This window comes from Vigna radiata, chromosome 8, assembly GCF_000741045.1.
Source record: "Vigna radiata var. radiata cultivar VC1973A chromosome 8, Vradiata_ver6, whole genome shotgun sequence".
In the NCBI taxonomy this organism is placed as follows: Eukaryota; Viridiplantae; Streptophyta; class Magnoliopsida; order Fabales; family Fabaceae; genus Vigna; species Vigna radiata.
This window is the reverse complement of record NC_028358.1, coordinates 43,933,884-43,961,883: the sequence shown is the minus strand read 5'-3', so window position 1 is coordinate 43,961,883 and position 28,000 is coordinate 43,933,884. Positions and strand designations below refer to the sequence as shown.

The 28,000-nt window shown below is 31.4% G+C and overlaps 5 protein-coding genes across 5 annotated transcripts; 3 read left to right on the top strand and 2 right to left on the bottom strand.

The window, feature by feature from the left end:
* Positions 1 to 2,699: 2,699 nt before the first annotated feature.
* LOC106770972 lies at positions 2,700 to 4,546 on the top strand. Its single transcript, XM_014656834.2, has 2 exons — positions 2,700 to 2,977; positions 4,084 to 4,546. The coding sequence occupies exons 1-2, from the start codon at positions 2,881 to 2,883 to the stop codon at positions 4,374 to 4,376; spliced, it is 390 nt and encodes a 129-aa protein (XP_014512320.1). The 5' UTR covers positions 2,700 to 2,880; the 3' UTR covers positions 4,377 to 4,546.
* Positions 4,547 to 5,916: 1,370 nt separating this feature from the next.
* On the bottom strand, positions 5,917 to 9,304 carry LOC106771430 (ribonuclease H2 subunit A). Its single transcript, XM_014657404.2, has 8 exons — positions 9,122 to 9,304; positions 8,980 to 9,051; positions 8,711 to 8,834; positions 8,538 to 8,625; positions 7,990 to 8,127; positions 7,820 to 7,907; positions 7,604 to 7,724; positions 5,917 to 6,303 (listed from the first exon to the last, which is right to left on the bottom strand). Exons 1-8 carry the CDS (start codon positions 9,201 to 9,203, stop codon positions 6,120 to 6,122), a joined length of 897 nt encoding a protein of 298 aa, XP_014512890.1. The 5' UTR covers positions 9,204 to 9,304; the 3' UTR covers positions 5,917 to 6,119.
* Positions 9,305 to 10,577: 1,273 nt separating this feature from the next.
* LOC106770721 (B3 domain-containing transcription factor VRN1-like) lies at positions 10,578 to 12,101 on the top strand. Its single transcript, XM_014656515.2, has 4 exons — positions 10,578 to 10,658; positions 10,912 to 11,380; positions 11,516 to 11,655; positions 11,765 to 12,101. The coding sequence occupies exons 1-4, from the start codon at positions 10,596 to 10,598 to the stop codon at positions 11,996 to 11,998; spliced, it is 906 nt and encodes a 301-aa protein (XP_014512001.2). The 5' UTR covers positions 10,578 to 10,595; the 3' UTR covers positions 11,999 to 12,101.
* A 2,261-nt stretch (positions 12,102 to 14,362) lies between these two features.
* LOC106769836 lies at positions 14,363 to 16,791 on the bottom strand. The gene is made up of 3 exons (XM_014655613.2): positions 15,870 to 16,791; positions 15,510 to 15,664; positions 14,363 to 15,026 (listed from the first exon to the last, which is right to left on the bottom strand). The coding sequence occupies exons 1-3, from the start codon at positions 16,441 to 16,443 to the stop codon at positions 14,772 to 14,774; spliced, it is 984 nt and encodes a 327-aa protein (XP_014511099.1). The 5' UTR covers positions 16,444 to 16,791; the 3' UTR covers positions 14,363 to 14,771.
* Positions 16,792 to 21,635: 4,844 nt separating this feature from the next.
* On the top strand, positions 21,636 to 27,741 carry LOC106772361 (coatomer subunit delta). The gene is made up of 12 exons (XM_014658733.2): positions 21,636 to 21,795; positions 21,919 to 21,974; positions 22,525 to 22,564; positions 23,579 to 23,802; positions 24,189 to 24,431; positions 24,519 to 24,693; positions 24,865 to 25,172; positions 26,243 to 26,441; positions 26,536 to 26,689; positions 26,995 to 27,057; positions 27,147 to 27,243; positions 27,356 to 27,741. Exons 2-12 carry the CDS (start codon positions 21,972 to 21,974, stop codon positions 27,443 to 27,445), a joined length of 1,596 nt encoding a protein of 531 aa, XP_014514219.1. The 5' UTR covers positions 21,636 to 21,795; positions 21,919 to 21,971; the 3' UTR covers positions 27,446 to 27,741.
* Positions 27,742 to 28,000: the final 259 nt, after the last annotated feature.

Genomic DNA, 28,000 nt, shown 5'->3' with positions numbered 1-28,000 from the left:
ATAAATCAATTTAAAAAATGTGTTTATTAACTATATTTATAAAATTTGTTTGTAAAATGAGATGTATTATACTCATATATTATAATTTATTACATTTTTAGATAATTGTTATTATTATTTTATTAAATATTAATATTAGAGTAATTGTTTACAGAAAATTTGATATGGAATGAAGTAATATGTTCAATAAATTTGTTATGATGTGCTTTAGAATCATGTTAAAAAATAAATTTAGGGTAACTTAATCTTATAACCGTAAATTTTAATCATATATTTAGTTAATATAAAATCTGATTCAAATCGTTTCATTTTTTTTTGATCAAACACACTTAATCTATTTATCATAGGATTTGGTTTACACATTATAAAGATTAGTCATTATATTTAAATATTTTTTAGTTAAAAATATGGTCTGACTGGCAACAGAAATTAATCAACATCTTTTGAGATTGCACATACAATTAATTAGCAAAATAGTTAGTGAATGTTATTATTGACTGACTAATACTAAACAAAAATTGAGTAATCCTACAGTGAATAAATTTATGGCTAAACAAATTGATTAATATTATTGACTGAATACTTGTGCCTTGGATGCTCACACGTAGGAGCTAAAAGGTTTGGAAGATTTCCTCACCACTGAATCTCCAATATCACAATGCTGCCAATGACTTTCTTTTTTGGCTGTTTGCCTTTATGCTATTCTCTCTGTAAGGACTTTAAGGAATCTTAGTTAACATTCCTCACCTTTTCTTTCTTTCTTTTTATCTCACTTCACATCATTTAAAAGGAATACAAAATTATTTAACTCCATTCATTCATCAATACTTGATGTTACATACCTATTACCAATTGCCCTTAATACCTTTTCAATTAAATTAATAACATTTTAGGTTAATTAAATTAATAATAGTGATTAATCATTGATTCGGCTTAAAAAAAAGGAGAGTACTATTATAGTCACACAATCCATCGTAATAATTTACGAATAAAATAATAATAATAATGTAGTATTTGCTAATTGCAAACCATAAAAAATCTAAGATAGAAATAAGTGAAAAATAAACGTAAAGATAGTCATTTAAAACATAAGTCAAATTATTAATTTCCTTCAATAGCAGGCACTCTTTCTTGCTGATCAGATGGAAAACAAAGTAATTTCTTACACTCTCTCCATATTATTATTTTTTTATTTTTATAATTATCTATAGTTATAACAGCATTCTTAAGTAGACCTGTTTTCATGAGTTTTTTAAATTCTGTAAAATCCACTTTTATGCGAGTTTATCGTAGGAGCGAACAATTCTTATATGACAGTTTTTAAAATTTTTATTAATGTATCATTGAGAAGAAAAATCTTAAAATTGTTAAATACTATGTAATAGGACTAAATAGAGTTATAATTGACGATGATGTTATTGAAACAAACAAAAAGGTGTTGAAAATAAGTGGTAATGACAGTCTGATTGATTTTCAACATTGATATGTATTCAATGTTTTGTCTCTTATGTTTCTTATTGTTCTTTATTGAATTCTTATGTCTAACATGAATGCGACATTGCGTGAGATTTCATACTATTACAGCTAAAAGCAACTCAGCTTAACGTGCACATTTCACGTGAAAACATGGAATTAATTATCAGTTGGATTTGGAGTTATACAATTTCTTCTGTGAATTTCATCATGACAAATTATTTTATTCAACTTTATAAAATTTAGATTATCTCTTCTCTAATAATTCAACCTGTCAAACGAGTGACATTGTTTATTATCTTTTCATCAAATGAATGTGAATCCTAGTGATATATACTCTCTTTTTTGTCAAGCAAGTGTCATCAAATGAAAAATAATAAATAATAATTTGAATTTCAGAAATCTACTGTGAAAAACAAAACTAACGTGATTATGATTCAATCCATGGGATCATTTAGTATGATTCAATCTAGTTTATTACAAATTTATTATTTAATGAGTTAATTTAATCGATTTACTTATTAGTAATTTTAAAAAGATTTAAATTTGATTTAATTCATTATATATAAGTGAATTAAATGAATGGATTCAATTAATTTTAATTTCTTTTTTTTAATCTAAATAAATAACAATTATTTTCTAATTAAAAAATATAAATAAATCTCAATCAAAATAATATAAACTTTGTATATAATCCAAAATAAAATAAAATAAAATATTATTCAAAATTATGTTAAACTTTTAATAAAATATAAAAATATAAAACAAAATTTACATCAAATTATTATGATTGTTAATCTATTTATAATATTAAAATTTTGAATGAATAAATTGAAAAAAGTTTAAGTTGAAGATTTTATTTTTTAATATAACATAAATTTATATTTGAATTGATGACTTAATCAAATTCATTATAAGTTCAATCCAAACAAAATTTGATTCTTAATTAACACGAATTTAACTTTAATCCAGATCAAAATTTATAATTTTTTTAAACTCATTTTAACTGAAAATTTTAAGATGATATGAGGTTGTGTGGGACACGTAACGTAACGATGGTGGTTGAAGATTGTAATCAGTGTTGAGTGTTGAGATGAGAGTGTGATTGGTGAGAGATTCGCGATTTAATATTTAGATTTTGGACCACTCACTATACTTTACTTTCTTATATTAATTAAAAGGTTCACAGTGAACCCACTTTCTTCAAAAGATAAGGCCAAACTTCCTTTTATATATTATTCTTAATTCTGAAAAATCATTCATTCATTTTAACCTGCAACCATCTCCTTCTCCATAATCCCTCTGACCCAGAAAGTGAGAAGATGCACCAACAATTTTTCATTTTCATTTTCATATAAAAAGGTGTCATCTTTAGCTAGATTACTAGCTAGAGTCCTATACCTACAAATGGGTTTCAAAGTCTTAGGATTTTCTCTTTTCATCTTCATCTGCTTCATTGCTCTTACTTCTTCTGCATATCCTCTTCACACCACCTTCTCTTCAGGTACTCTTCTAACTTCTATCTCTTTTTAGTAACTAAAACATGTCTTAAACTTCTAACTCAATCTCAAATTTCTATGCAGCATTTTATGTTTTTTACTGATTTACATTAAAAGAATGTACGATGATCGAAGTGAAAACTTTGATTTAATTTAAAAATAGTAAAAATAACACTTCGATTATTGTATTTTTAAGTGCTTTCCTTTTTTTTTATAATTTTTCTTCACTGCAGAAACAGATATGAATTCATATATTGTTGTTTATAGTTATAGCTATAGCCCTTTATTGCATTTGTGGGTACCTGCTGTGTGTATGCCAGCTAATAGCTGTGGTGTTCATCTCACAGTAAACGTACTATAAGTAACAAAGACAGGAAAATATCATATCAAGATTGTGGAAAAGGAGCTTAATAATAATTTATGAGGTTCACATGCATAAGCTTATTGTTTAATAGAATTATTATTACAGGGTAATCAAGCTGAGTTTTCTAATTGTAGAACTGCTGAGTAAGGATTGACCCTCTTTTCCAGTGCTAAATATCTCCTATTCTGTATCAAGAATTTCAGATGGTTTAGTATAGTATTAGTTTGATTCTATTACTGTCCTTCTTCCCTTAATATACCATCTTCTTTTCTTTCTGTGCATGGACTGTTACCTTTTCAATGTTCCTTGTCTCCCACTATTAGAAATTTCAGATGCTATAACAACCTTTTGTTGAATTTCCATTGCGAGATAAGGCATATAAATTTTACTACAGATCGGTTAGAAAAGAAAAATATGCTTTTGAAAAATATTAGTGTTCTTTTGGAGGTATCCAACATCACATCAAGAACTCACTTTGGATAACTTGGTTGCTTTTGTATACTCTACAAAACTTTAACTGGTGTGAGGAAGTGAATGGATTTGTCACCCTTATTTTCTTACAGCAGTCTGAGTTAGATTTCTATGTGAAGGGGTCCACTTTGAAGTCAACACTTTAACAAAAATGTGAACTTTAGTGTTGTTAATAACAGACCACGTCATTTTCTGCTGCAATTCTCATTTGGGCAGAATTTATGACCTTGTTAGTTTCTTTCTTGAGCATGTGGTGATACTTTTTTTTTAACGTAGAAATTATGCAGATGAGAAAGTTGGAAGATAAGGTAATAGATGGAAGTAAGATAGAAGGAGGAGGTGGTCATCATGGTGGCAATTCACACGGAAATGGAAATTCAGGATCATCTGACACACGAGGAGGAGGTGCAGCAGTTATACCTGTTTATGCAGCAGGTGCTGCAAATAAAAATAACCAACATCAGACTCGTCATGGTGCTGCAAGCTGCAACCTTAACAAAATCAGATTTTCCAATATGCTTATGATACTCCTGATCTATCCTTTCATACTGTCATTTCTGTTGATATAGAAAGCGAAAAAATGGTTCATTGTATATTCTGTAACAACTGTTACAGGTTCTTTGAAGGAATAGTATTTGGTGATCTAGCGATGTATTTTCATTAGTTTGAATTTGTGACACAATTTATGTTACGTGTATCTGTTTCTTATGAATAAAACTTATTCGGATTGCACCAAATATATTCAACACTCAAAGTATCGAACAAGGCACTTACAAAGACCATGAACTTTTGAGAATCTGTACCAAAACGAACGGTTTGCACGTTCAATGTGGACGGAAAGGGCAGGGTTGACTGAATTATATGCCTACCGGAAATTGCAAGTCTAGACTTCATAAATAGTATAGGTAAATTGTACAGAATATTAACCTTCCTTTTGATATCCCTCCACTTAAAAGAATGACACGTGGCTACATTAGAATTCTCTTTCAAATGTCAAATTTTCTATCCTGACTATTAATTAAAACCATTTAGACGTTCCTATTTTCATAAGGTATTTCTAATTTGGTCTCCTTTTAAACTTTTCCAATTGAGTTCTTATAAGTGCTAATTTGAAACAAATTAGCTCCTACCGTTAAAAATTATTAACGGTGTTAAAATTGTGTAGAAGTGAGTTAATGACGTGATTAAAATTCTCTTTTTGAAGTGTTAAAATTGTGCAGAGGTGAGAATGGGAAAAATTTGAACACCTCTACACAATTTTAACACTTCAAAAGGAGAATTTTAACCACGTCATCTACTCACATCTGCACAATTTTAACACAGTTAACAATTTTTAACGACAGGGGCTAATTTGTTTCAAATTAACACTTATAAGAACTCAATTGGGAAGATTTAAAAGAAGAGAACCAAATTGAGAATATCTTACGAAAATAAGAACGTCTAAATGGTTTTAACCTTTACTATATTCTTTTATTAGAATGAAACAAAAGACAAACCCAGAGTACAAGTGAGTTGATTTTAAACAAAAGGCTGCATGAACAAAACTGAACACAAAGTTTTGCTTTGCTCCTAGCACATTAAAAATATATTATCATTTTCTGGAATCTAAGTGTATATGAAAGTTGTTTACAAGAGTTTCTTATATGTATAAAAAAAAGGCTAATGTCAATTTCGGAATATGAATTTATTTTATAAAATTGAACAAAGTTCTTTGTGTAATAGTCAATTTTCTTCCATTAAAAATATTATTGTTAAACTTCACATCAAAATCTTGCTTATATTATTAAGAACCCATGCAATGAATTTGTTGAAAATGTTCAAAAGATATAGAGTTTGCAAGTTGAATGCAAGCATTTCAAACTAAACAAAATTTATTGTTTGCCATCTTGTTTGCAGAGGGGAACACAGGTGATTTGGGAAACAATCATCCAAACAGATGGTGTATTCAATCAAAATCACTACTACAAATTCCTTAAAGAAACTCTAGATTTTAAACTCCAGGACCAGGAATTGACGCATGCAAGCCTGTTGGGGAGAAATAGTATATCCCCGGGTATTTTTGCCTGGGGAGCTTGGTAGAAGACATTGAGTCATCAATAGAAATAGATGTTTAATAAGAGGGTTTAAATTTTAAACCAATAGATATACTAAGTTAAAATTTATACAATACCCAAGGCAGGTCTTGTTAGAGTGAAGTATCATCTAAGAAAGTCTATATACAGAAAATGTTACCCAACGATGAAATTGGAATGTTGACATGGCTAAAAATTACTGGAACAACGCAAAGGGGGGACAATATTAAAGCATCACTCTTAGAAATTAGTGAGGTGCTCAAGTTTACGAGCCTGAAAAAACCTACAGCGTCCTTTACCACTAGATTCTATTTCTTCACTTCCCCTCTTGGATGAGGTGAAACCCACATTACTTAATTTCAATTGTCGCTTGCCATTACTATTTTTTCCACCTCCGCCATCTTCATCCAAATTGTCAGAGTCCCTGTAAACAATAACAAGTGTTCATGAAGAGTGATAATCATAAATAACTCTTGCACGAATCTTGGAACATTAAAACAGAGAAAGTGGAAAGATGTTTTCGCCCATATCCAGGGTGGGTGACCATGCAGGTGATTCAAATTTCATCAAATCATGGATATGATTATGATGGGAGGCAATAAATTATAATTTTCAAAGGATTAAGCTATCAATTTCAAAGAGGGAAGCCAAGGGGGCTGTGTTTCAACAGAGATTTACAAATGGCCAGGAGTTCAGAGTCTTCCTACCCACTTCATAATTAAATTAAAGCAAAAGGTACAAAGGCCCTGTTCATTTTGTATGCTTCAGGCTCAAAGCTCAAGTGATGAGTTTGTGTTAAAAAATACTAAACCACACCTAACACCTTAGGTTTTTACAAGATTGCTAATGATGGTAGCAAGTAAACCTTGAAACCTTTAAAACACAAAAATAGTATTCTTTGGAAGATACCAAAGAAATTTAAAGTAAATAATAGTGAGAACAGGTTTTAGTTTGTAAGTTGAACCCAACACAGGACTTAGGTTGCCTATGGTTGTTACAAACAGCACCTAGCAGTATGTTAGCATGGTTCCCGAATGATCCAGGGTAGTCAAGTAGACCCTAGTTCAGGAACACAAATGGAAAGTGTCAGTCAACAATATATGAAAAACTCTTATCGTATCTTAGAATATCCTTTAGAACTTGTTTCCTCATTCCGAATCATCTCTTAAAATTGGCTACGTTATTTCCTTATCCAATCATTTGTTTCCTGTTTAGTTAGGATTAGGATCAGTATATAGTAAGGGTCGGTGCTTTAAGGGTTAAACTAATAATTTTTTTTAGCAGATCTCATTAAGAATCAACCTCTTTATGAAAACCTTATTCCTTGGAGGGGGTATAATGACTAAAGTTTTTCTGGGACTAAAACATCAGAAACGTAGTAAAAATAGGGGTCAATGACAGTAAGAGGCTAAAACTAACTTTTTTTAATGTAGGAACTAATTGTTGAGTGTCACTTATAGTGACCAAATGATTAATTTGACCATATCCTTAAGTTTGGCGAGCATATCACCTTGTAATATATATATCACACCATACTAAAGTAGTAACAATTTAAAAAGTATTTAGTGTCTTTTATCACCTTTTCCTTCCTCTATACCTAAAACCCCATAATCCATGTTAAAATTGATATGAAGAATGCATTAACATATATTAAGCACAAGAACCTACGGAATCTTGTTCTCTAAAGTTAAAGACTTCCCCAAGGCTTAAGAAAGCAAGTTTACCATAGCACTTGTGCAATGTCTTTAAAATAAGAGTTGCAGGTTCCCCAACTAAATCGAACCAAGGTTGGAAATCCAAAGATACGATGTTTGTGATCCTCCAGCCAAGCTTTGGTTTGAGGGTCTATACAAATGAAAACATAACCAGATTTATTGTAAGTACCATCTTAATCGGAATGATAGGTACAGCAACATTTGATAGAATCACAGCATTCTCACCTCCAGGATATCCAGAGCCAAAGTCCCTCTTCATGTTTTCTGCAGTCTCATCAAGTACCCATTCTCTTAAAGCACGGTCCCTTGTGACCTGAAAGATTGGATTAAGGTTGTAAGTAGGCTATGGGGCTGTGGGACTTCACCCCAGGAATTTTTATAAAGGAGATCAGTACCTTTGCAACTATACTTGCACCACTGACAACGGGGTAAAGGCTATCAGCCTTCTTTGCAACCACAAATTTGATGGATGGAAATTTTCTAGACAGCTTCATTTCATATTTCCCTGCATCTCCAACTGTGTCTATATACACCTGAAAGGAACAAATTATGTGTTTCTCACATCAGTAATTGACTTACCATTTTCTTAATATCACCCCTGTAGACTTAACGATGACAAGTTATAACAGACTCTCTTTCGGTACACAATTCCACTACATGTTCAGAAGAAAAGAAACTAAACAACCAGTGCCCATTGAAAGTGAAATTCATGAATAAGAGCTTGTTTGAAAGAAAATCCAGTTGAAGATAACTAACATCTTTCTCAAATATATCAACATTGTAGCGCGTTAGTTTTTTGAACTGAAAAATGGCCACGTGGTAGGGAGAAACGGCCATCCAAAAACACACAAAAGAAGTGGCATGGGCACCAGCCTTATTGAACCTCAAATCATCTGAGCAATAGATGAATCAACTTATCATATAAATTGGGCAAAGTTTTAACCTCAGTTAGAAGCACTCCCATTTTTAACACCCTGTCAATGAGGCCCATGGCAGAGTCATGTGAAATCTCATTCAAGTTTATCTTATTCCTGTCAAAACACAACAACAAAAAGTCTAGCCAGGAAACAGAAAACCCAGTGAAATCCGGAATGAATAAGCTTGATCAGTTTTTACTTCTTAAGCATTTTAGCAGAGAGTTCCCGGGGATCAATGACATCAACAGCCCATCCAATAGAATCATTAGTCTTTAAAGTTTCAAACAATTCTTCCCTCTTCTCTTCCTTTAGTGTCTTAGAATCTGCACCAACAAAATTGCGAGGGTGAGACCTCCAATTTCAATCGATTAAACTACTAAGTGAAAAATAGTAACAAATGTTGTAAAAATCCTACCAATAATATACGATATTGAGAACAAATAATAATAATTTGTCATGGTATTGTACCTGCGAAACTCAATGTGGCTAGGGTTTTCAAATAGGATTGAGCACAGTACAAGCAACCGTAAACCATAGGTCCTGAAATGATTTCCAAAATATGTTAAAAGTGAAACGAGAAAATGAAAAATTGGAAAAAGGGAATGCAAACCTAAAACAGGGCCTCTTCCAGCTTCGTCGATTCCCATGGCGCAGGGTTTGGATGCCCATTGCGGAAGAATTTTGGACCCCATTTTTTCTTTCTCTGTAGTGAAGTGAAGAGGAAAAGAAAGCAAACAAATATAATTTTGCTGTGAAATGGTGTATTGTCAAGCCAACTTTGTTTTTGTTTCCCGCCACAACCAGGAATTAGGGCATCCGGAATTTTTTTAGCAACACGTGACAAATTTAGAGTTGTGATTGGACATTTTCACATTAAAAAGTTTTTCTCTTTTATATGTATATATATATATTTTCTTGTTTCAGTTTTTTTAATTTGAAAATCGTTTAATCATATTTTAACACGTGTACAGTATCAAAATTGTGTCAAAAAATAGTGGTAAGATATCATTTTCCTTTAAGATATTCTACTCAACTACTTTTTGCTCTTATATGTAAAGAAAAAAAATAGAACCAGATTTTCCTATTGGACTTTGAAATAGAAAAGTATATAGTAAAAGCATAATTTCCAACTCAATCCATGTAGTATAATATTTATAGTCTAAATAGATGTAGTATATGTGATTTTTTTTTTTCATTGATAATATGAATAGATGTAAACAAACGCATCTGATTTAGTATTTTTTTTCTTTAATAATTTTAGATTATTTTAAAGATTTATATCATGGTTTTAATTTGATAATCCCACCTTGAACCAGAGTCAATTAGGTTAAATCTCCAATTGATATAAAATAAAGACACTTACAAGGAAATACTAAGTATTTGAACTAACATTAAGTGTTGCATCTGAAGTGTTTATTGTGCAAGACAGTGCAATAGACTAATAAAGGATAAATTAAATTTAAAATATCGTATTTGTTCTAATCAAACAACTAAAAACTTAAATTATTTTAAAAATTTAAATTAAAAAAAAAGTAATTACATCAAAATTTCACATCATTATATACATAACTCAAGAATAGAACATTTTATGACCTTACTACACTATCATCATCAACTTTCTTTAAAAGATTTTAGCTTCAAAAATTGATATATAGATAATTAACTGAAAGTATCCTACTACAATATTTTTTGTATTCTATAAATTAACAATAGTATCTTTCAATAACATAATCTCAAATTTAATGTTTTTTTTATAAGTTTCCACCATCGCTCAAAAGCTTTACACAGATAATGAGATCACCAGAGCACGCCTTGGACTCACGAGAGTAGTTTCAAACATTACCATAAATGAAAATTCAGATTTCAGAGTCACAGGAACGCATGCTGAGCCTGAGCCGTTTTGAGAATTGCATGCACTTTGTTGTATTGGAACACATACTGTCAGGTTCGCATGCTGTCAGGTTGAGTATAGCAGTGCAAAACTTTATTATATATATATATATATATATATATATATATATATATATATATATATATATAATTCTCAACTTCAGATTCCTCTCATGGCTTGTCATCTTGGTCAGATGAGTGCAACTCTTCCAATCCATTTTTTCAAGATTATTCTTGAAACTAATGCTGAAAGGATAGTAAGTGTTCTTCATATTTTAGTATACTTGGCCTTTCTAAGCAAAGTAACTTAGGTGTGTTTGTATGAGATGTATGTATCCGCATCAGAAGTTTCATTTTTTTTTTCTTGCTTAATTAGGAATAGATTACACCTACATAACATGCATTATATGATTTATTAGAACAGAAGAAAAGTTAGGAAAATTTCTTCTTGTATATTTATGATAGAAACATGAACCCTTGTTTAGGATACTAATGCTTGGTTCTTTGCAGAAAGTACCTTGTAACTTTACAAGGAAATATGGGAGTTTTCTGCCAAATCCAGTGTTTCTTAGGCCTCCAGATTCAAAGGAATGGGTAGTATATTGGACAGAAGAAAATGGTGAGGTTTGGCTAGATAAAGGTTGGAAAGAGTTTACTGAAAATTATTCCTTGAGTTATGGATATTTTGTGATGTTCAAATTCAAAGGAACTTTTCAAATTGATGTGACCATACTTGATCCAAGTGCTGTAGAATTAGATTATTCTTCTTCTTGTAAGGGATCAGTTAACACCATGAATGCAACTCAGATGGGGCAAGAGGCCAGACCAATGCCATCAATGGTCTCTTCTCAACCTTGTGGAAAAACCCAGAATGTGGAAAGAGACGCCAATGTGCAGCAGCAACAAGTGTATGCAGATAAGGGTGGTCCTTCTCATCAATGGACAAATGTTCAAAAAATAACCAAGCAGCAACCAAATTGTATGTTATTTATGAAAATATATCTACTGCACATAACATGTATGAAGAATGAACATACAGTAACTAGTTAACATTGTCAAATTCAATAGGGGTGTAAAATTTCAAAATGACTAATTCTATTTGTGCAATTCACAGGGGTGAGGTCTACTCAAAGTGGAAAATGTCTGAATAAGCCAAGGTCACTAAAAGCTCAGAAAATAAGCAAGAAATTTAAATCAAAATATCCTTACTTCACGCTTTTGATAGTGCAGGCTAAGTTGGAAGAAAATGCTATGGTATATAGGTTTTGATACCGATGCTGTTTATCGTTTTAATGAGTTTATTATAGGTTCTGTTCTGAGTTTCTTTCTAACTGTGTAATACAAATACTGTTTCCTTATGCAGAAACACGTGCCCAAGTTTTTGAATTGTATGAGTGGCCAGAAGGATGTGATGTTGCAGATGGAGAATAGGGAGTGGTGGGTGAAGTTAATCTGTTGTCGTGAGAAATATGATGTTTTCTCTTCTGGTTGGCCTAAGTTTGCAAAAGAGAGTAATATGGAAGTTGGTGACGTTTGTGTCTTTGAGTTTATTGATCCTGCAATTCCGCTGCTTAGAGTTCATGTTTTCAAAAGCTAGCTATGCCCATTTACTTACTTTGTGTTCTTGTAACTCTTTCAATTTCTGTCATTTCAGTTTAATCATGCAATGCTTCTGAGAAATTTGAATGAAAATTTTATGTTAACCAATTCTCTTACTTCATTAATATCTGAATTTCTTATTTTGTTTAAGTACTCGAATACATAAATAAGCCCTTCCATGTACCCTACTGCAAGTATTCAGTGATATACAAGATCATGTTCTTCCCCAAAATCTGAGTGGCCCATGAAAGAAAGTGTGTTTTCATACAAGAATGATACGGAGAAAAGTTTCTTCTAATCTTTGCTCTGATACAAGCATATGTTTCAGTATCAGTTTGTTTATACTGATAAGCATAGTCATGTGTATTCTGCAGAATAGATCAATTATATTAATTCTGTGTATTCTGCGAATTATATTAAAAGCAATCAATTATATTAATACAGCTTCTTCAAAATAGATAAATAACTCGCTGTAAGTGTCTGAAAAATAAAACTATTCATTAATTCATTCTGCAAATAATATTAAAAGTAATCGACTATATTAATATAGCTTCTGCTGCAAAACAGAAAAATAACTCTTGTAAGTTGGATACTACTCTTATAGTTTTTGAACACTATGTCATTCAATTTTTTATTTTATTTTTAATTCATTGCAGAAGACTGTAATGGCTATTAATGTTATTACGGTGAATATATATTTTAGTGAAGGATGATGATATTTAGATAACATTCTTTTTGACAACATTTGAATATTGATTACGTATCAATCTGTCATTGGTCAAAAATTACTCCAGAATCAATAATAATAATAATAATCATAAACATTATTGTGGAGTAATTTTTGACCAATAACATATTGACACGTAATCAATGTTCAAATGTTGTCAAAAAAATATTGTCTAAATATCATTATCCTTTAGTTAAACTAATAAACTAAATCAATAGATTTTATGCAAACTTTAATTTATTTAATTTTGTAATAACTTGTTAAACTTTTTATAATTAAAACAATCTCAGTGATGGATCAAAATAATCGATACAGTAATTCATTTAATGAGTTATAAATAACAGATGTGGAAATAAAATATTAAAAACATGTTCATGTTCTTTTTTTAATGCTTTTATTTATTTTATTTTTTTGCAAGTATTTTAGATATTTTTATTGTTATTTGCCCAAATGGTCATAGTGTTTGTCTAATACAACCTTTAAATTTGTATGATTATTAGTTCTATAAATACTTTAAAATCTGCTCGTTATATATATCATCAGAATAAAATTAATCAGTTTACGTTTTTTTTTTGTTAAATTTGTATCACCTCTTAATAATTTTGTTTTTACACATGTATATTTTAGATTGTTTTTAGTATTGCTCTCCTGTATGAATTTTGGGACATGTCAAGTGTATTGTAATTTCTACCTATACATGCGTATCAGTATCTGTCTTATCCTCGTAGTATCTTAATGTTTCCATCCTTGTCCTTTTCCTTCTATCACACTTCGTGAAACTATTAAGATGCCATACTGAATTTCATTTATGCATCATTTTCCCACTTTCCGTGGTTTTTACCCAAAAATGGAGGATGAAACCTTGAAACAGAAGTAAGAAAATAAAACAAGACAGGTTACACTGACGAAAGCATTGTAAAATATTACACGATTGCTTTGTGATAAGTTCACCATTAGGGCAGAGGTAACAATCAAATTTAGGGAGTTTATGAATAATAGGTGAGAGTGTTTGGTAGTACTGAATGTTGAAGCGGTTGTTAGTGGTTGGAATGGTTCTGGTGACAGTGAAGCTTCTCCGGTGGTGACGTTGTGTGATTGTAATGAATGAAGATGAGTGGAGTGAAGGTAACAATAATGAGGTGATGATAAAAGAAGTGTGTGGTATATTGTTAATAATGACAGTGAGGTGGCTAAGATAGGGAGAGAGTGGATTGTAGACACCAGTGACAATGATAACAATAGCATAAAAACTATGACAAAGGTGTGGAGGTGATGGAGGAGTTAATGAAATTTGGTAGTGCCGTGTTGGCAATGTTACTGGTTTAAATTGGTAGCCAAATGACCATGGTTAGTTATGATGTTATGACTGACAAAATTATGCAAAACATTTATAGATAATAATGAATTTATTCTTCTAGGTACAGGAGTGTGCCTAGTCATAATCCATCATACTTAATCTGTCAAATATCTCAACCCTTGTTAAATTAACACGCCATTGAAGTTTTACACCAGTTATTTGAATCTGTAAGGTTTTGAACAGTGGATCCAAGAAAAAGAAGAGACTTACAGTTTTAATGTAGTAAGGAAGCTAGCTTTGAATCTGATGCTTTGGAGATCAGCTAATGGACAAAAAAGAACTTGGCTAAATAATTTCAACAAACTGTGGAGTTACCAATCAAAACAATCTGGCAAACTTAACTTACTTTTGAGTATATGTGAATGTACATTATTTAGGAACATGTTCATGACAACCTTATCCAAACTATGATGAGGAAAAGGAAAAGAAAAAAGCAAAAGAAAATGCCCTGCTTTTCCAAGTGTTGTCCTTGCTTTCTGTTTCCTTAACCGAAAGGCCAGGCTGACACGTTGAAGCAGAATGTCACAGGTCACAAAAGCCGAACCATGAAACCCCACACATATGCTGGGTACTTGTTTCCTATAGAAGAAGAACTCGCTAAAAAAAAGCAATTTTACATCTATTGACAAAGCAAGCCTGACAGTTCATCCATGTGTGCACAACCATTGAACCCATTAACAAGATCTGTCACTTAACTATCATCCTGAGCATAGATTCCATTTTTTCTTTGTCCCTACACTTGCTGATCAAGTCTAGATACTTCATAGCATCACAAGAAGGGAGACCTTCAAGAAGAAGCTTCAATAACCGACTGTGTGTTCCTTGCATCACGTCAAAACACTGCTCTAGTGCACTCAATTCCTGTTCTTTGCTCAACTCCAAAGCCTCCATCAGTGGAAGTATTTCCACCTCCTCTTCCGCAAAATGTTGTTTACATTTCCCCTAAAAAAATTATCAACGAAATCACACCCCAAATAAACACACACAACACACCCAGATATCAAATTGACATCGGTAAACAGAACAACAGAAAATGCAAAAATCAAGTACAATTGACAGTCTAGTCTTTTCTTGCTGAGTAAAATCAGTTGTATGGATCATGATAGTTGCGTTTGGTTCCATAATCCAGATGTTTTTCACGTTTACTAAGAAGCTAATAGTGTTATTTTGGAAACACGTTTTGCCCTTAAAAAACACATTCAGGGTGCGAAAAGCTCAAACTAAAACCAACGGTGTTCAATTTTAACCTAAAAAAAACAACACTTTCAGATCCGTTTCCAAACACAAAGTAATAGTTACAGTTTCCACATCCCAGATTTGATTTCCTATTTCTCAACAGGTTTTCAACCACGGCAAAGTCAAATAGAATTCAAAACATCCAAATTTAGAGCATGACAAATAAAATCATCTGGGTGCTGAACATACCAGCAATGACTTCAGCCGAGTAAAAACACTGTACAAAGCCTCTTGATAATCAGGGCTGCCAGAGTCCAAAACCCCAACAGATTTGATGACTTCTTTTATGCCATTCATAAGAGGTAGGTCCCTAGCATGTTCTTCTTTTGCAGCTTTAGCAAGCCCTGCATTTTTTTTTTCTCAAAAACAATTACCACATAACAAACATACATTCGTTCATCCACTCACAGCATTGCTTCAAAGGCAAGTAAAATTTCACATGGCCTATACGAATAAACCATACACAGCAAACTATGTGACAAGAACTTTATAAAACCATAACTACAACAAAAAATATACAAAAATAATGAAAATTGTGCCGGTAGCTACCTCGATCGGCGTGATCGAAAATTGGGAAGAGGACGGTTTCTTCCATCTGCGCGTGCTCCATCATGATCTCAAGCAGCTCCGAGTAGCTCCTGGCGAATTTCCTAATCTCCATCCTGGGAGTCCCCATGGAGGGATCAACCGTCTTCCTTCCGCCACGTGTCGTCAGATCCTCCGCCCACCTAACCATTCGCTCCACGTGCCACAGCATGCTGGTGTGCTGCACCCGCGTCAAGCTCGTCAGCAACGGCGCCGTTTCGTCCTCCCTCGTGTTCCCGCTCCCCATGGAGGGCCCTGGGAACCGCGCGTCGATGAAACGCAGCAGCGTCTCGCGTGACCCCGACACAACCTCCGATCCCACCTGCAGCGTCACCGCACCCTCCTGTTCGTTCCCTCCCACGCGCTCCGTCTCCACGAAGTCCAACGAAACCTCCCTGTGGAGAAGCGCGAACCGAATGTACGCCGCGAGAATACTCTTGGGCGAGCCATGTAACCGGACGGTGGGATACACTCTCGCCCCGTCGCGTGGGACTATCTCTGCAGTTAATTTCTCCGACTTCCCGCAACAGTTCCCCATAAAAAAAAAATAATAATGGTTGGGTTTAGGATTGGATTGGATTAAGATACCCGTTGTAGTGGAAGTGTCTGTGCTTCCTTAATAGGAATAAAATTGAGATAGATGACGCTTAAACGAACTGAAAACGACACCGCATTTGAGATTCTATTGTCACGCTATTGCTGTGCGAGTGAAGAGAAGGATTTGATATGGTTTTGACCCGAGTCTGCTGCGTTGGCTTCCATGTGAAGCCATGAATGGATACTATAACTCTGTTTTATGCTTCGTTTTGAAGAAACAGAGAAAGCAAAATCTACTCCCTTTTTCTGCACTCAATTTTATAACTAGTTTTGACCATAAACATCTACTAGATGCAATCTCAATCTTACACTTCTAATTTCTTAATTATGCAAAAAAAAAAAAAAAAAAAAGTGTGTGAGAGTGGAAGCATCCACTGGATCCTCGTCCTCAGCACGTGCCAAGGTTTTTGGGCTTAGTTGATCCTTGAGAGATACGTGATCTCGTAAACTACGTCAATGTATTATTATTATTATTATTATTGTATTATTATAAATAATATAAAAAATACATTATAAACAGTAGACGAGGAAACAAGAAAACTGGGTCAGATTATCTGATGCAAAATACTGGTGGTCAACACCAAACTTTCCATGCATTTAATACTCTCTTTTTCTGAAATTTCTTTAACAACTTTCTTTACTACATGCACAAGTTACTTTTTTAATTTTTCATAATGTAATTTATTTCTAGTTCTTTTAATTATTAAACAAATGATATATTTTTCTTTTGAATAATGATATTTTCACAAATTGTAACAAATTTTTGATACCGGACACGTGTCATAAATCAATTTATTCGTATGTTTAATGTTTAAAAAAATTAAAATACACGGATCAATTGACTTATGACATGTCAAAAATTTGTTAAAAATTGAGTATCAAAGTATCTTTATCCTTTTCTTTTTAATATTATATATCATTTTTAACTGTTCATGAATTAAAAGAATGTGAATTTATACTTTTAAATAAATGTTTGTGATACATACTTACAATTAAAATTACTGGATTTGCATTAACTAATTTCAGTAAAAGAAAAAGTCATTTGAGAATTAAAAGTGCTTATTCAAGTGCATTATTTAAGTGAGTCAATGGTATTTTTGTAATGAAGTATTTAGTATTTATTAATTTTACTTGTCACTTTATGTATTAGTATTAAGTTAAAACAAAATATTTTTTATTTTTTATTTTAAAAATTATAGAAAAATTAGATAAAAAATTATATAATTATTTTTTCTTAGAATAGTGGATTGCTTATTGTCTCCTCGAAGTAACCGTCAGACTGTGTCCTGTTGTTTAGTCATCCTTGGCCCTGGTGCCAACATTTAATGAGCAACAAATTCTTTTATTTCTTATTAAAAAACAATTTTTTATATAAAATACAGATAAGCATTTTATAATTTTAAATTTAAGAGATAAAATTTGGAAAATGCTGATAAGCATGACAACAAGTTGTAAACCTGAAAGAGCTATTTGGGTTCAGTGAATTTCTTTCAATTTCTAAATCATTTTTTTTCCAAACAAATAACATTGAAATTTAATACAACTATATAAATTTACATGGAAAATATTCTCCTGAAATCCAAAATTAATGTTTTGCAGATTAAATTCTAGCAAAATGCTACTCTAACTTTACTTTTCTCCTTCTCAGGTTTAACCAAATCTTAAAGATAATGATGGTAATTGGAGTCATTATTTATATTTAATGTAACTAAATTACTGTTTCTGATGGAATGAATCAATCAAATTATTTAGAGTGGTAATCTTATGATACTAAAACTATAATATTTTAATTAATATTATTTAACACTCTAAAATAACGTTTTTTTTATTTATATTTATATTATTTTTAATTTAAAACTGATGATATCACTGCAAAAATATCTAATTTTACCGGCGATTTTTTTTTTACTTTACCGGCTGTTATTGTTTTATTAAAGAGAATATCTATGTATTTTAATGAGTGTCAAAGTATTTTTTTTTAATTATTTATCATTCTACGTAGCAGTTTTGAAAGTGAAATAATTTTGTTCATGGAGCTGATAGAAAAAAAAAAAAACTATTCAGTTAAAAGAAACTGATTTAATGATTGAGAGTTAGGTCTAATATTACAACAACCATTGTGTTCTAAAAAGTTTAGAAATATATATATATATATTTTATCTCTTTTATTAATGGCAACATAAATGTAAGAAAAAAAAACTCATAAATTAAGCTTGTTCAGAGTATTAGATCTTCATAATAATTATTATTAAACTTATATATAGAAGAAAAAGTGATAATTGAAATGGCATAATGAGTGGTTGAATACTTTATGTGATTATTATTAATCACATACATTTCCACTATGAGACTTGGTATTTTTCGTCAAACTATGTTATTTGAATGGCTAAAGATTTGATATTTATACTAATTTTAAATAATTATATATATATATATATATATATATATAATTTTGCAAAAACGGAATAATTAAATATATTGCTCGTTTCTACACTGTATTATACTAAAGTTGTGATATAATAAAAATAAGTTAATTATAACAAGAATAAACATTAAAACACATAGATCACAATTAATTTTTTCTATTACACAACAAAGTTTGATATTTTATTAAAGACTGCATTAATATTTTAATCTAAAATTTTTGTAGTAAAACTGAATTGATAAGCTTTATAAAAATAAAATAAAAAAGACTAAATTTATATTTTAATCTAAAATTTTTGTACATTGACACATACAAATACGATTTATGTAAACTAAATAGGAAAATCTGATTGCATATGGTTATAGATAGTATTAGTAATGTGTATTGGTTGAAAGTAAAGTTGATTTAAGAGAAATGGAATGGACGAAGTAGCCGTTGTAGGGAATGAGTGGATGATAGAAGATGAAAAAAGCAAGTAGCCATGTGAGTTCGGTATAAGCTATGAAGTCAGCATATGTAAGTTTCGTCGTGGATAATAATGTCCAAATAGTGGACCATGTTTAGGTTATTGTTGGCCATTTCAGAAATGTACCTCTCAAAAACCATTCTTTCTTCTCTAATTCAATAAAAACTAAAGACTTTACCCTTCCAGCAGTTATTACAAATGTTGCTTCCTCGGTTGTGCAGTGTTGGATGTACGAGGAAGAAGACATGTTTGTTAGTGAAGGAAGGTGATGCTTTTATTGATGAAGATCTACACGTGAGTAATATAGACTCTCCATGTGTTGTATTTGCTACTAATGAAACAAACTCCAGTAAGCTGTTATTTCCAGGCTATTGCTTCCAGCACACTCAAAATTACTAAGTGCACCCCACACTAATTGAAAAGACTAAAAGACCCTTTAGTATTACACCATTTCATTGTTGTCATTACTATCACTAAGAGAAAATGCAAAAAAGTAATTTCAAAAATTTTGGAACAAATTTTATGAAGTGTTTCAAGAGAAAACTCATTTCAAAATACATTATATGTATTATGAACATTTTCTATTCCAAAAAAGTTAATTTAGAATGAACGAAATGAATTTTGAAACTTTTGTTTCAAAATTTTCATTTTGGAATCTTATTTTGAAAATTCTTAAAATATGTATTCCAAAAGTTACTTTTATTGGATGTAAAATAGTTATTTTAAAAAGTTGAGGATGCACAAAGATATTGTAAGGGTGCAGGAAGTAAAAACTTTATTTTTTTAGTCTTTCTTGCTTTGGGCCTTTAACTATGCTGGTAACGGTAAAAAAAATTGAAAGCCTATTTTGTGACCTCGTGGAAGATGAGAAAGAAGTTTACAAGCTAGTAAAAGTTGATTTAAGGTTCTTAGTAGCAGTTAAACACACAAAACTAAATTCTACCCAACAATCAACCACCACAAATTACATCTTAATTTAAAATATACCATACATTGTTTATAAATCATTGACATCTAATTAAAATCTTATTATTTTTTAACATCTTTAGTTGTTTTTTTTTTTCAAATATATAGAAAAGTTTAATTTATCACATACATTTAACCCACTCTCCCTCTATATATAAAAAAAAAACTTAAAAGGAAATTTTAAATATGTTAAACTCTGTTTTTCCATAAAAAAAAAAAATTACTCTAACACATTACTAAATTTATAACTTATTCTTAACTTATAAATAAAATATATAATTTAAAAATTCAAACTCTCTCTTTTCTTAATATTGATATGTTACATATATATATATATATATACTATAAACTATTTAAATTTTAAAAATACTAATTAAAAGAATAAAATTAGAAAAAAAATTTGTATATAGTTATAAATATAGCTATAGATAAAATCAATTTTAATTGTTTAAATAAAAAATATCATAAGTAATATTATGTAAATAATATTATTAATAATGATTTAAATATAAAAAAATAGTTACTAAAATAATAATAAAAGAGTAAATAATTCTTTTATAATAATTTTTTTTTACGAATAATTCTTTAAATTGAGAAAAGTAACTAAGAATATAAAATTTTAATAAACATAAAAAATGTGTCATATATATATATATATATATATATATATATATATATATGTTTTTATTATATTAAGATATTACTATTTGTAGAAAATATAAAAATAATTAGTTTGTAAAAGCGTGAATCTATGTTTTTTTTATAGAATTAATATTTTAAAAATCATGTAGCTGTTATTTTTAAATAAAAAATTAATTAATTTATTGTAAAATAATTAAGATTTATTTAATTTTTATAGAACATATTAATTTTTATGTTATAAGTAAAATAATTTAGTTAAAAAATAATATAATAAATTGTATAATTTTATGTAATAATATGGATAAATAAGTTTTATAATTTTATTATAAATGTTTTATGTAAAGAAATATAAAATGACATTTTTAGAAAAATGATTTATTTTAAAATAATGAAATTGGTTTATAATATTATTATTTATTTTAAAATATTTTATAATTAAAATTGTTGAGTCTTTTTTAATTATTATATTTTTGTAACATAATTTTTTATACATGTTATTTTTTAGATATTTTATATAAATTGTTAAAAAAATCTCTTTATTATTATTATTATTATTATTATTATTAAAGTTATAGATACTTTTTTATATGTATTTTAGTACAATAAAATAACCTAGAAAAAAAAAAAAAAAGAATGAAACTCCAGGGTACCCAATTTTCCCAATTTTCATTAGATGAACCTCCTTTTGTCTTCCATTGCAATCTTTCTCATCAGTGAAACCATTTCTCCTTCATAGTCTTAGCTCTCTCCTTCTGATATCAGATCTGGGCTCTTCGATCTCAGATCGCGTTCTGGTAAATTCTCTCACTTCCCGCTTTCACTATTTTCTCTAACTTCCAATTTGTCATTCAATTGTACCTCATTGAATACCTCATCTCTGGATCTGACGCATTCGAATACTGTTTATTTTTTGGTAGATTCAATTGGACACAAGAAGCACTCTCTGCTCTTCAAGAATTAAACGGAAAAGATGGTAACAATCCTTACACTCCTCTGGTTTGACACTCGAGGACTGGTTTTTGTTAAACTATTCGACATTTGTTTTGGTTTTTGTTTCCTTTAGTTTCTTCATGCCATTTGTCTCTTTTTATCAGTTAGCTATATTGATGCTGGTGGCGTGATTCTCTCCCTAGAAATGTTATTTTCTTTATGTGAATGTACTTTTATCCCTTGATCTAGAATTATAGGCCGAAGGGACTTAATAATATGTCTTGATCTGTGTGAGGATATAAACCCTTGAATAATGTTTTAATCCCGAGGAGCCGTAGTCCTGGATCTTCTGTTGTAGCTTATGCTGCATGTGTTGCTTTTGCCTATCTTGATTATAGCTATGAAACTATGAATCTGAATTAGTGCCATGCTTGATAGTAAGATCAATTTAGTTTCCAAATGCCAGTTGGGATGGTAAGGGTGGGATGTGTTATGACTGAGTTCACTTGGGAATGGAGTGTGCATATTCTCTTTTTTTCAACTTTTTACTTTTCCTTTGCACCATTAATTTTTTCATTATATCTGTTTAACAGGTTGTCCTTGCTGCATCCATTGTGAGCAAATCTGGCAAAGGTTAGTTCTCTGCAGACCTCTTAACCTGACGTGTGCATTCTTTGTTGATGGTATTATTTTCACTGGTATAGGGTGGTTTTGTTCCCATTTTTAGTCCTCATAATTTTTTGGTACACAACTAAATGAGAAGTTCACCAAAGTGAAGAAAAACACATTAAACATTCTGTCTATTTAAGGAGCATTTTAAAAAAAGTTCATAACTAGAGTATGATCTGAATTTGAATTCTGAACACCCATAAGCTGTAACTATGTTACTTTTATTTTGCACCATTAAGAAAAAGGTCTGTGTGTGTCTTGGTGAGCACCAGGAAACTAGATTTTGAAGTGCATTGACTGTGTTTGAGTGAGCACATTTGTAAAATTGATTTTGGATCAGTTTAATTATATTTTCAAATAATATTTTTAAATAAATTTGTGCCAATTTTGTAAAATTTTCAACGTATAGTAAAGGCTACTTTTTATCACTTATTGTCAAATTAAGATTTGGAGACAAACCAATCTGACACTAATCTGTCTGATAAAGTTGGGAAGCATGACCTGATTTTGGATCAGTTTAATTATATTTTCAAATAATATTTTTAAATAAATTTGTGCCAATTTTGTAAAATTTTCAACGTATAGTAAAGGCTACTTTTTATCACTTATTGTCAAATTAAGATTTGGAGACAAACCAATCTGACACTAATCTGTCTGATAAAGTTGGGAAGCATGACCTGTATTTGTTGTTGTATGTTTTCTATATCTTATAGTGTATAGGCTATCTTCTCACCACACTTTAAGCAGCATATTTATGGAATCCTTTTCATACTTCGATAATTCAATCTGTTAGTCGTGTAGAATTCTCAATAATACTTTATAAATTGTCATTAATTGATTTTTTTTAAATTCAGGATTACTTTTTAGTTTATAAAGAAAAACTTTAACAAGAATTGATTTTGAATTTGACCGTACCTAAATAATTATGTTTTAGACATCATTGCTCTCATGCTGTCAAGACATTTGCTTTGTTTGCAGTGCTAGTTTCTAGACAGTTTGTGGACATGACTCGTATAAGAATTGAGGGTCTACTAGCAGCATTTCCCAAGTTGGTTGGGACTGGAAAACAACACACATATGTTGAGACTGAGAATGTGCGCTATGTTTACCAGCCAATAGAAGCACTGTACCTGCTTCTTGTAACAAACAAAAACAGCAACATACTAGAAGATTTGGAAACTCTGAGACTTCTCTCTAAACTTGTATCCTTTTTCTGATGCCTGAATTTTGACATCTTATGTTATTATGTAAATTTGTTTTCAATTGCTTGTCTTTTGTTATCTGGGTTGTGGCATTAATGGTATTCTCTCCAGTATGACTTATCTCATCTGTGCCTTGTTTACTAATTTCCTGTCATATTGGTTTTATCAAAAAGTATCAATGGTGCAATTTATTTGTTTATAGGCTTCTCTTACCATAAACATAGCATTTAGTATTTGATTTCTATAGGAAGGGTCAGGAGGGTTTAAGATTGATCAAATGGTTGCAGTGGGAGGTTGTTTTGGATTTATTGGTCTTTTTAGAGTCATTCGGTCAATCTTTTTCCAAATACCAATATTACAGTCAGTTCATTCCTTAATACTTTTAGGTACCTGAATATTCGTACTCCCTTGATGAAGAAGGTATTTGCAAACATGCCTTTGAGTTGATTTTTGCATTTGATGAAGTCATCTCTCTGGGGCACAAGGAAAATGTGACCGTTGCACAAGTTAAGCAATACTGTGAGATGGAGAGTCATGAAGAGAAGCTGCACAAGTTGGTTTTGCAGAGCAAGATTAATGAAACTAAGGATGTCATGAAGAGAAAAGCTAGTGAGATTGATAAAAGCAAGGTATGATTGAAGGATCTATGTTTCATTATGATGCTTATATTTAAAGCCTGGGATTGTATATGGTTTATTAAGTCACGTGTTCTACAGATTGAAAAGAACAGAGGTGATAAAGGAGGATTTGGTCCATTGCAGTCAATGGGCTCCGGAAGAATTGAAAATAGCTTTAGTGATTTGAGTATATCAAGCAGTGGAACTGGTTTTGGAAGCGGCTCTGGTTTTGGATTGACCACTGATGTCGACTCCTTTTCAACCAAGCCTAAAGGTTGGCTTTCATAGATTTTCTTGAATCCTTCTAGAATGCTTTTTATGTAATGATTTAAAAGGGTATTGAAGAATGCAGTACCCTGGTTGTGGTTTACTCTATATCCTGAATTAACATTTGTTAAATGAGAGTAACCTTTTCATTTATGTACTTCATTGACCTCTTGCCTAGGTCGTCCCACAACTTCATCAGCCACTGCTCCACCAAAAGGTCTTGGAATGAAGCTTGGTAAATCTCAGAGGACAAATCAATTTTTGGAATCATTGAAAGCGGAAGGTGAGGTCATTCTTGAAGATGTTCAGCCAAAACTCTCCCAGTCTCGTGGTGCTGCCCCACCACCTACTGATCCCATCACTTTGACCGTTGAGGAGAAACTAAATGTGACGCTGAAACGAGATGGTGGTGTCAGTAACTTTGATGTTCAAGGCACATTGTCTCTCCAAATTCTTAACCAAGAGGATGGACATATTCAAGTACAGGTATCACATTCTCACTCTCTTTAACTTGTTTCTGTCCACTAGGCTTCTGGTTTTTATAATTTGAATAGTTTCTTTTAATTGATTGATTATTTATTGTTATGACAAATTTTTCACTAAATTTATCAGTATTAAGGGAAAGAAGTTCATATGAAATACTTTTTTCCTATAAGGAAAAGAATCAAAACCTTTTCTGGTAGGTGGGATCAGTTATATGGATCAAATAACACTATTGTGTCATGTCAAGAACAAATTCCTTAGATCTATGAAACAGATTTTTTCCTCTGACTAATATATTTTCTTTACTCTGTCCTCATATACTGTCCAGAGTTTGCATGCTTCATAAGAGTAGTATAGAAGGTAGACGATTAATTAATTTTCAAAAGAATAATGTTTCAAAAGCAGCCTGTGTTTAAGCCTGGTGCAATCCTCAAATAAGTTAACCTTAAGTTTAGCATGACATTTTATTTGAGACCTAGATATAAGTATAGCTCTAAGTGTACTCAGTCATTCAAAATAATCTTCTTGTCACGCCCAACCAAAAGGGGAATTACGAGGGAGTAAGAGAAAGGGAAAATGCGAAAAGGGAATGAGAACGGATAGCAGTGGCAATTCAGTTAGAGGCAGAAAGAGGAAATTTAAAGGAAAAGTGGTGGTTACAATGCCTGTAGTGTGATAATAGTGTTGTTTCCTTGGTTTGTTGATGAAGTATTCTGGTGCTTTTGGTATGTAGTGTATGTCAAAGCGTTTCCTGAAATAATCAATTTGGTTAGAGCATGGATTTTGGTTTCTTTCATCATTGAATCAGGAAAAACAAAAAAGTGTTTTGTATGTTTGAAATGCATTTGTCATGCCAATATTCGAATGATTTATTTTATGTGCAGTTTTAATTCTTTTGTTTGAACCTACTGTTTTTAAAATTTCTGCACGGTAATTAATGTTGATCCTCACCTTCCTTCATCTGTAGTGCTCCTAGATATTTTTCTTGCTCAAGACTGGTTTTGAATGCAGAAATAGGCCCAGTAGGTCAATTGAAAGTATTAATACTTGTAGTTTGTGCCTTACTTTTGCAGGTCCAAACTGGTGACAATCAAGCTGTCGCTTTCAAGACACACCCTAACATGAATAAAGAATTATTTTCCAATGATTCTATACTAGGCCTAAAGGATCCCAACAGACCTTTCCCCACTGGTCAAGCCAGTGATGCAGGAGGTGTTGGTCTTTTGAAGTGGAGAATGCAAAGTACTGACGAGTCAATGGTGCCGCTTACAAGTGAGTTAATAACTATAATCGATATTTCTCTCTGCTACTTTGTAATGATGTAGTAGTTATATAACTTAGTCTGGCATTTGTATCTTCTATTCAGTCAACTGTTGGCCTTCATCTTCTGGAAATGAGACTTATGTCAGCATTGAGTATGAGGCTTCATCAATGTTTGATCTGCGGAATGTTGTGATCTTTGTACCTCTTCCAGCTCTTCGTGAAGCTCCATCTGTTAGGCAGATTGATGGGGAATGGAGGTACGGATTTATTTTTCCTTCCTCACAATAAGTTTTAGGGACAACCATAGTGTTTTAGGTTGAATTTTTAAGTAAAAGGCTGATGGTTTTAATTATAAATTATCGTGTTACACATGCTAATCGTGGTTTGCAGTCTTAGAAACTTGTAGTACTGAATCTATTGACTTGATTTGCGTAGACAAGTAAGCTCTATGGTTTTTCTAGATCATGAATTTTTTTATTATAACAATTAGTATTTTATTTTTAGTTCTAAATAATTTAATTTCAGGTTACGATCTTGATTTATTATAAAACTGGTTTTGTAGGTATGATTCCAGGAATTCCATTTTGGAGTGGTCTGTCCTTCTAATTGATAATTCCAACCGCAGGTGTGCTAAATCTAGAGTATTTTTTGTAGCTAATTTATTATTTCTATCTTTCTTTACTTTATGTTTTGTCTGACTAATGTATTTGGCAGTGGGTCCATGGAGTTCGTTGTTCCACTGGCAGATTCATCAGCTTTCTTTCCCATTTCAGTCCGATTTGTGGCTACTGATACTTTTAGTGATCTCAAGGTTTGTTTATATTTGACAAGTTTCAAAATGATCCAGTTGAAACCGACATTAATTGACCCGAACATTTATTTAGCGGAGCTTAAACTTACCCTTTTTTGAATGCTCGTTGCAGGTTACCAACATCATACCGTTGAAGGGTGGTAATCCCCCCAAGTTTGCTCAGAGAACACAATTGATAACGGATAACTACCAAGTTGTGTGATTGACTTTTCTCTTGAATTTGAGCTCCTATAACAGTTTTGCTTTTACAGTCGCAGTTCTTTTATGAATAGGATTTTCTTATCCATGTTGTACTCGCCTCTCGCTTCATGAATTTGTACTTACTAGTTTTACTTCTCAAAGTATGATTTATCACAATTAATACTTAAGTTTGTGTATCTGTAGCATGCAACTTTTATGTCGAAGGATGCATCTCCAATCATCCCTTTTCTGTGTGATAGACGAATCTTGTATTTTTCTGAGACATTCGTATCGAATACACTATCCCATTATATTCAATTAGACGGGGGAATTTAACTTGTAAATTTGAATCCGTACTGCTACAATAATCTCGTTACTATCTGCCCTCACTGTCCTTTAATGTCATATCCGAGTTGGGATTTTTTGCGAATGCTCATAGAAGAAACAATGCTCGGTTGTGTAATGTTGGATTCTTTTATTGACGTACAACCGTTGAAGGACATTCTAATATGCTACTCATGGAACAACCATGGCCGAAAAGAAAGTTCTGTCATAGACAGACTTTTTTAACTACAGC

Excerpts from the sequence above, each read along its gene's own strand:
- LOC106770972 (XM_014656834.2), top strand. The coding sequence starts at position 2,881 with ATGGGTTTCAAAGTCTTAGGATTTTCTCTTTTCATCTTCATCTGCTTC. Across the intron at positions 2,978-4,083 it reads TCACACCACCTTCTCTTCAG|AAATTATGCAGATGAGAAAG; the intron begins GTACTCTTCTAA and ends TTTTTAACGTAG.
- LOC106771430 (XM_014657404.2), bottom strand. The coding sequence starts at position 9,203 with ATGGGGTCCAAAATTCTTCCGCAATGGGCATCCAAACCCTGCGCCATG. Across the intron at positions 9,052-9,121 it reads TGGAAGAGGCCCTGTTTTAG|GACCTATGGTTTACGGTTGC; the intron begins GTTTGCATTCCC and ends AAATCATTTCAG. Across the intron at positions 8,835-8,979 it reads AGCCACATTGAGTTTCGCAG|ATTCTAAGACACTAAAGGAA; the intron begins GTACAATACCAT and ends TTGTTGGTGCAG.
- LOC106770721 (XM_014656515.2), top strand. The coding sequence starts at position 10,596 with ATGAGTGCAACTCTTCCAATCCATTTTTTCAAGATTATTCTTGAAACT. Across the intron at positions 10,659-10,911 it reads AAACTAATGCTGAAAGGATA|AAAGTACCTTGTAACTTTAC; the intron begins GTAAGTGTTCTT and ends GGTTCTTTGCAG. Across the intron at positions 11,381-11,515 it reads AACCAAGCAGCAACCAAATT|GGGTGAGGTCTACTCAAAGT; the intron begins GTATGTTATTTA and ends TGCAATTCACAG.
- LOC106769836 (XM_014655613.2), bottom strand. The coding sequence starts at position 16,443 with ATGGGGAACTGTTGCGGGAAGTCGGAGAAATTAACTGCAGAGATAGTC. Across the intron at positions 15,665-15,869 it reads TTTCGATCACGCCGATCGAG|GGCTTGCTAAAGCTGCAAAA; the intron begins GTAGCTACCGGC and ends AAAAAAATGCAG. Across the intron at positions 15,027-15,509 it reads CTCGGCTGAAGTCATTGCTG|GGGAAATGTAAACAACATTT; the intron begins GTATGTTCAGCA and ends TAATTTTTTTAG.
- LOC106772361 (XM_014658733.2), top strand. Across the intron at positions 22,565-23,578 it reads TGTGAGCAAATCTGGCAAAG|TGCTAGTTTCTAGACAGTTT; the intron begins GTTAGTTCTCTG and ends CTTTGTTTGCAG. Across the intron at positions 27,244-27,355 it reads ATACTTTTAGTGATCTCAAG|GTTACCAACATCATACCGTT; the intron begins GTTTGTTTATAT and ends TGCTCGTTGCAG.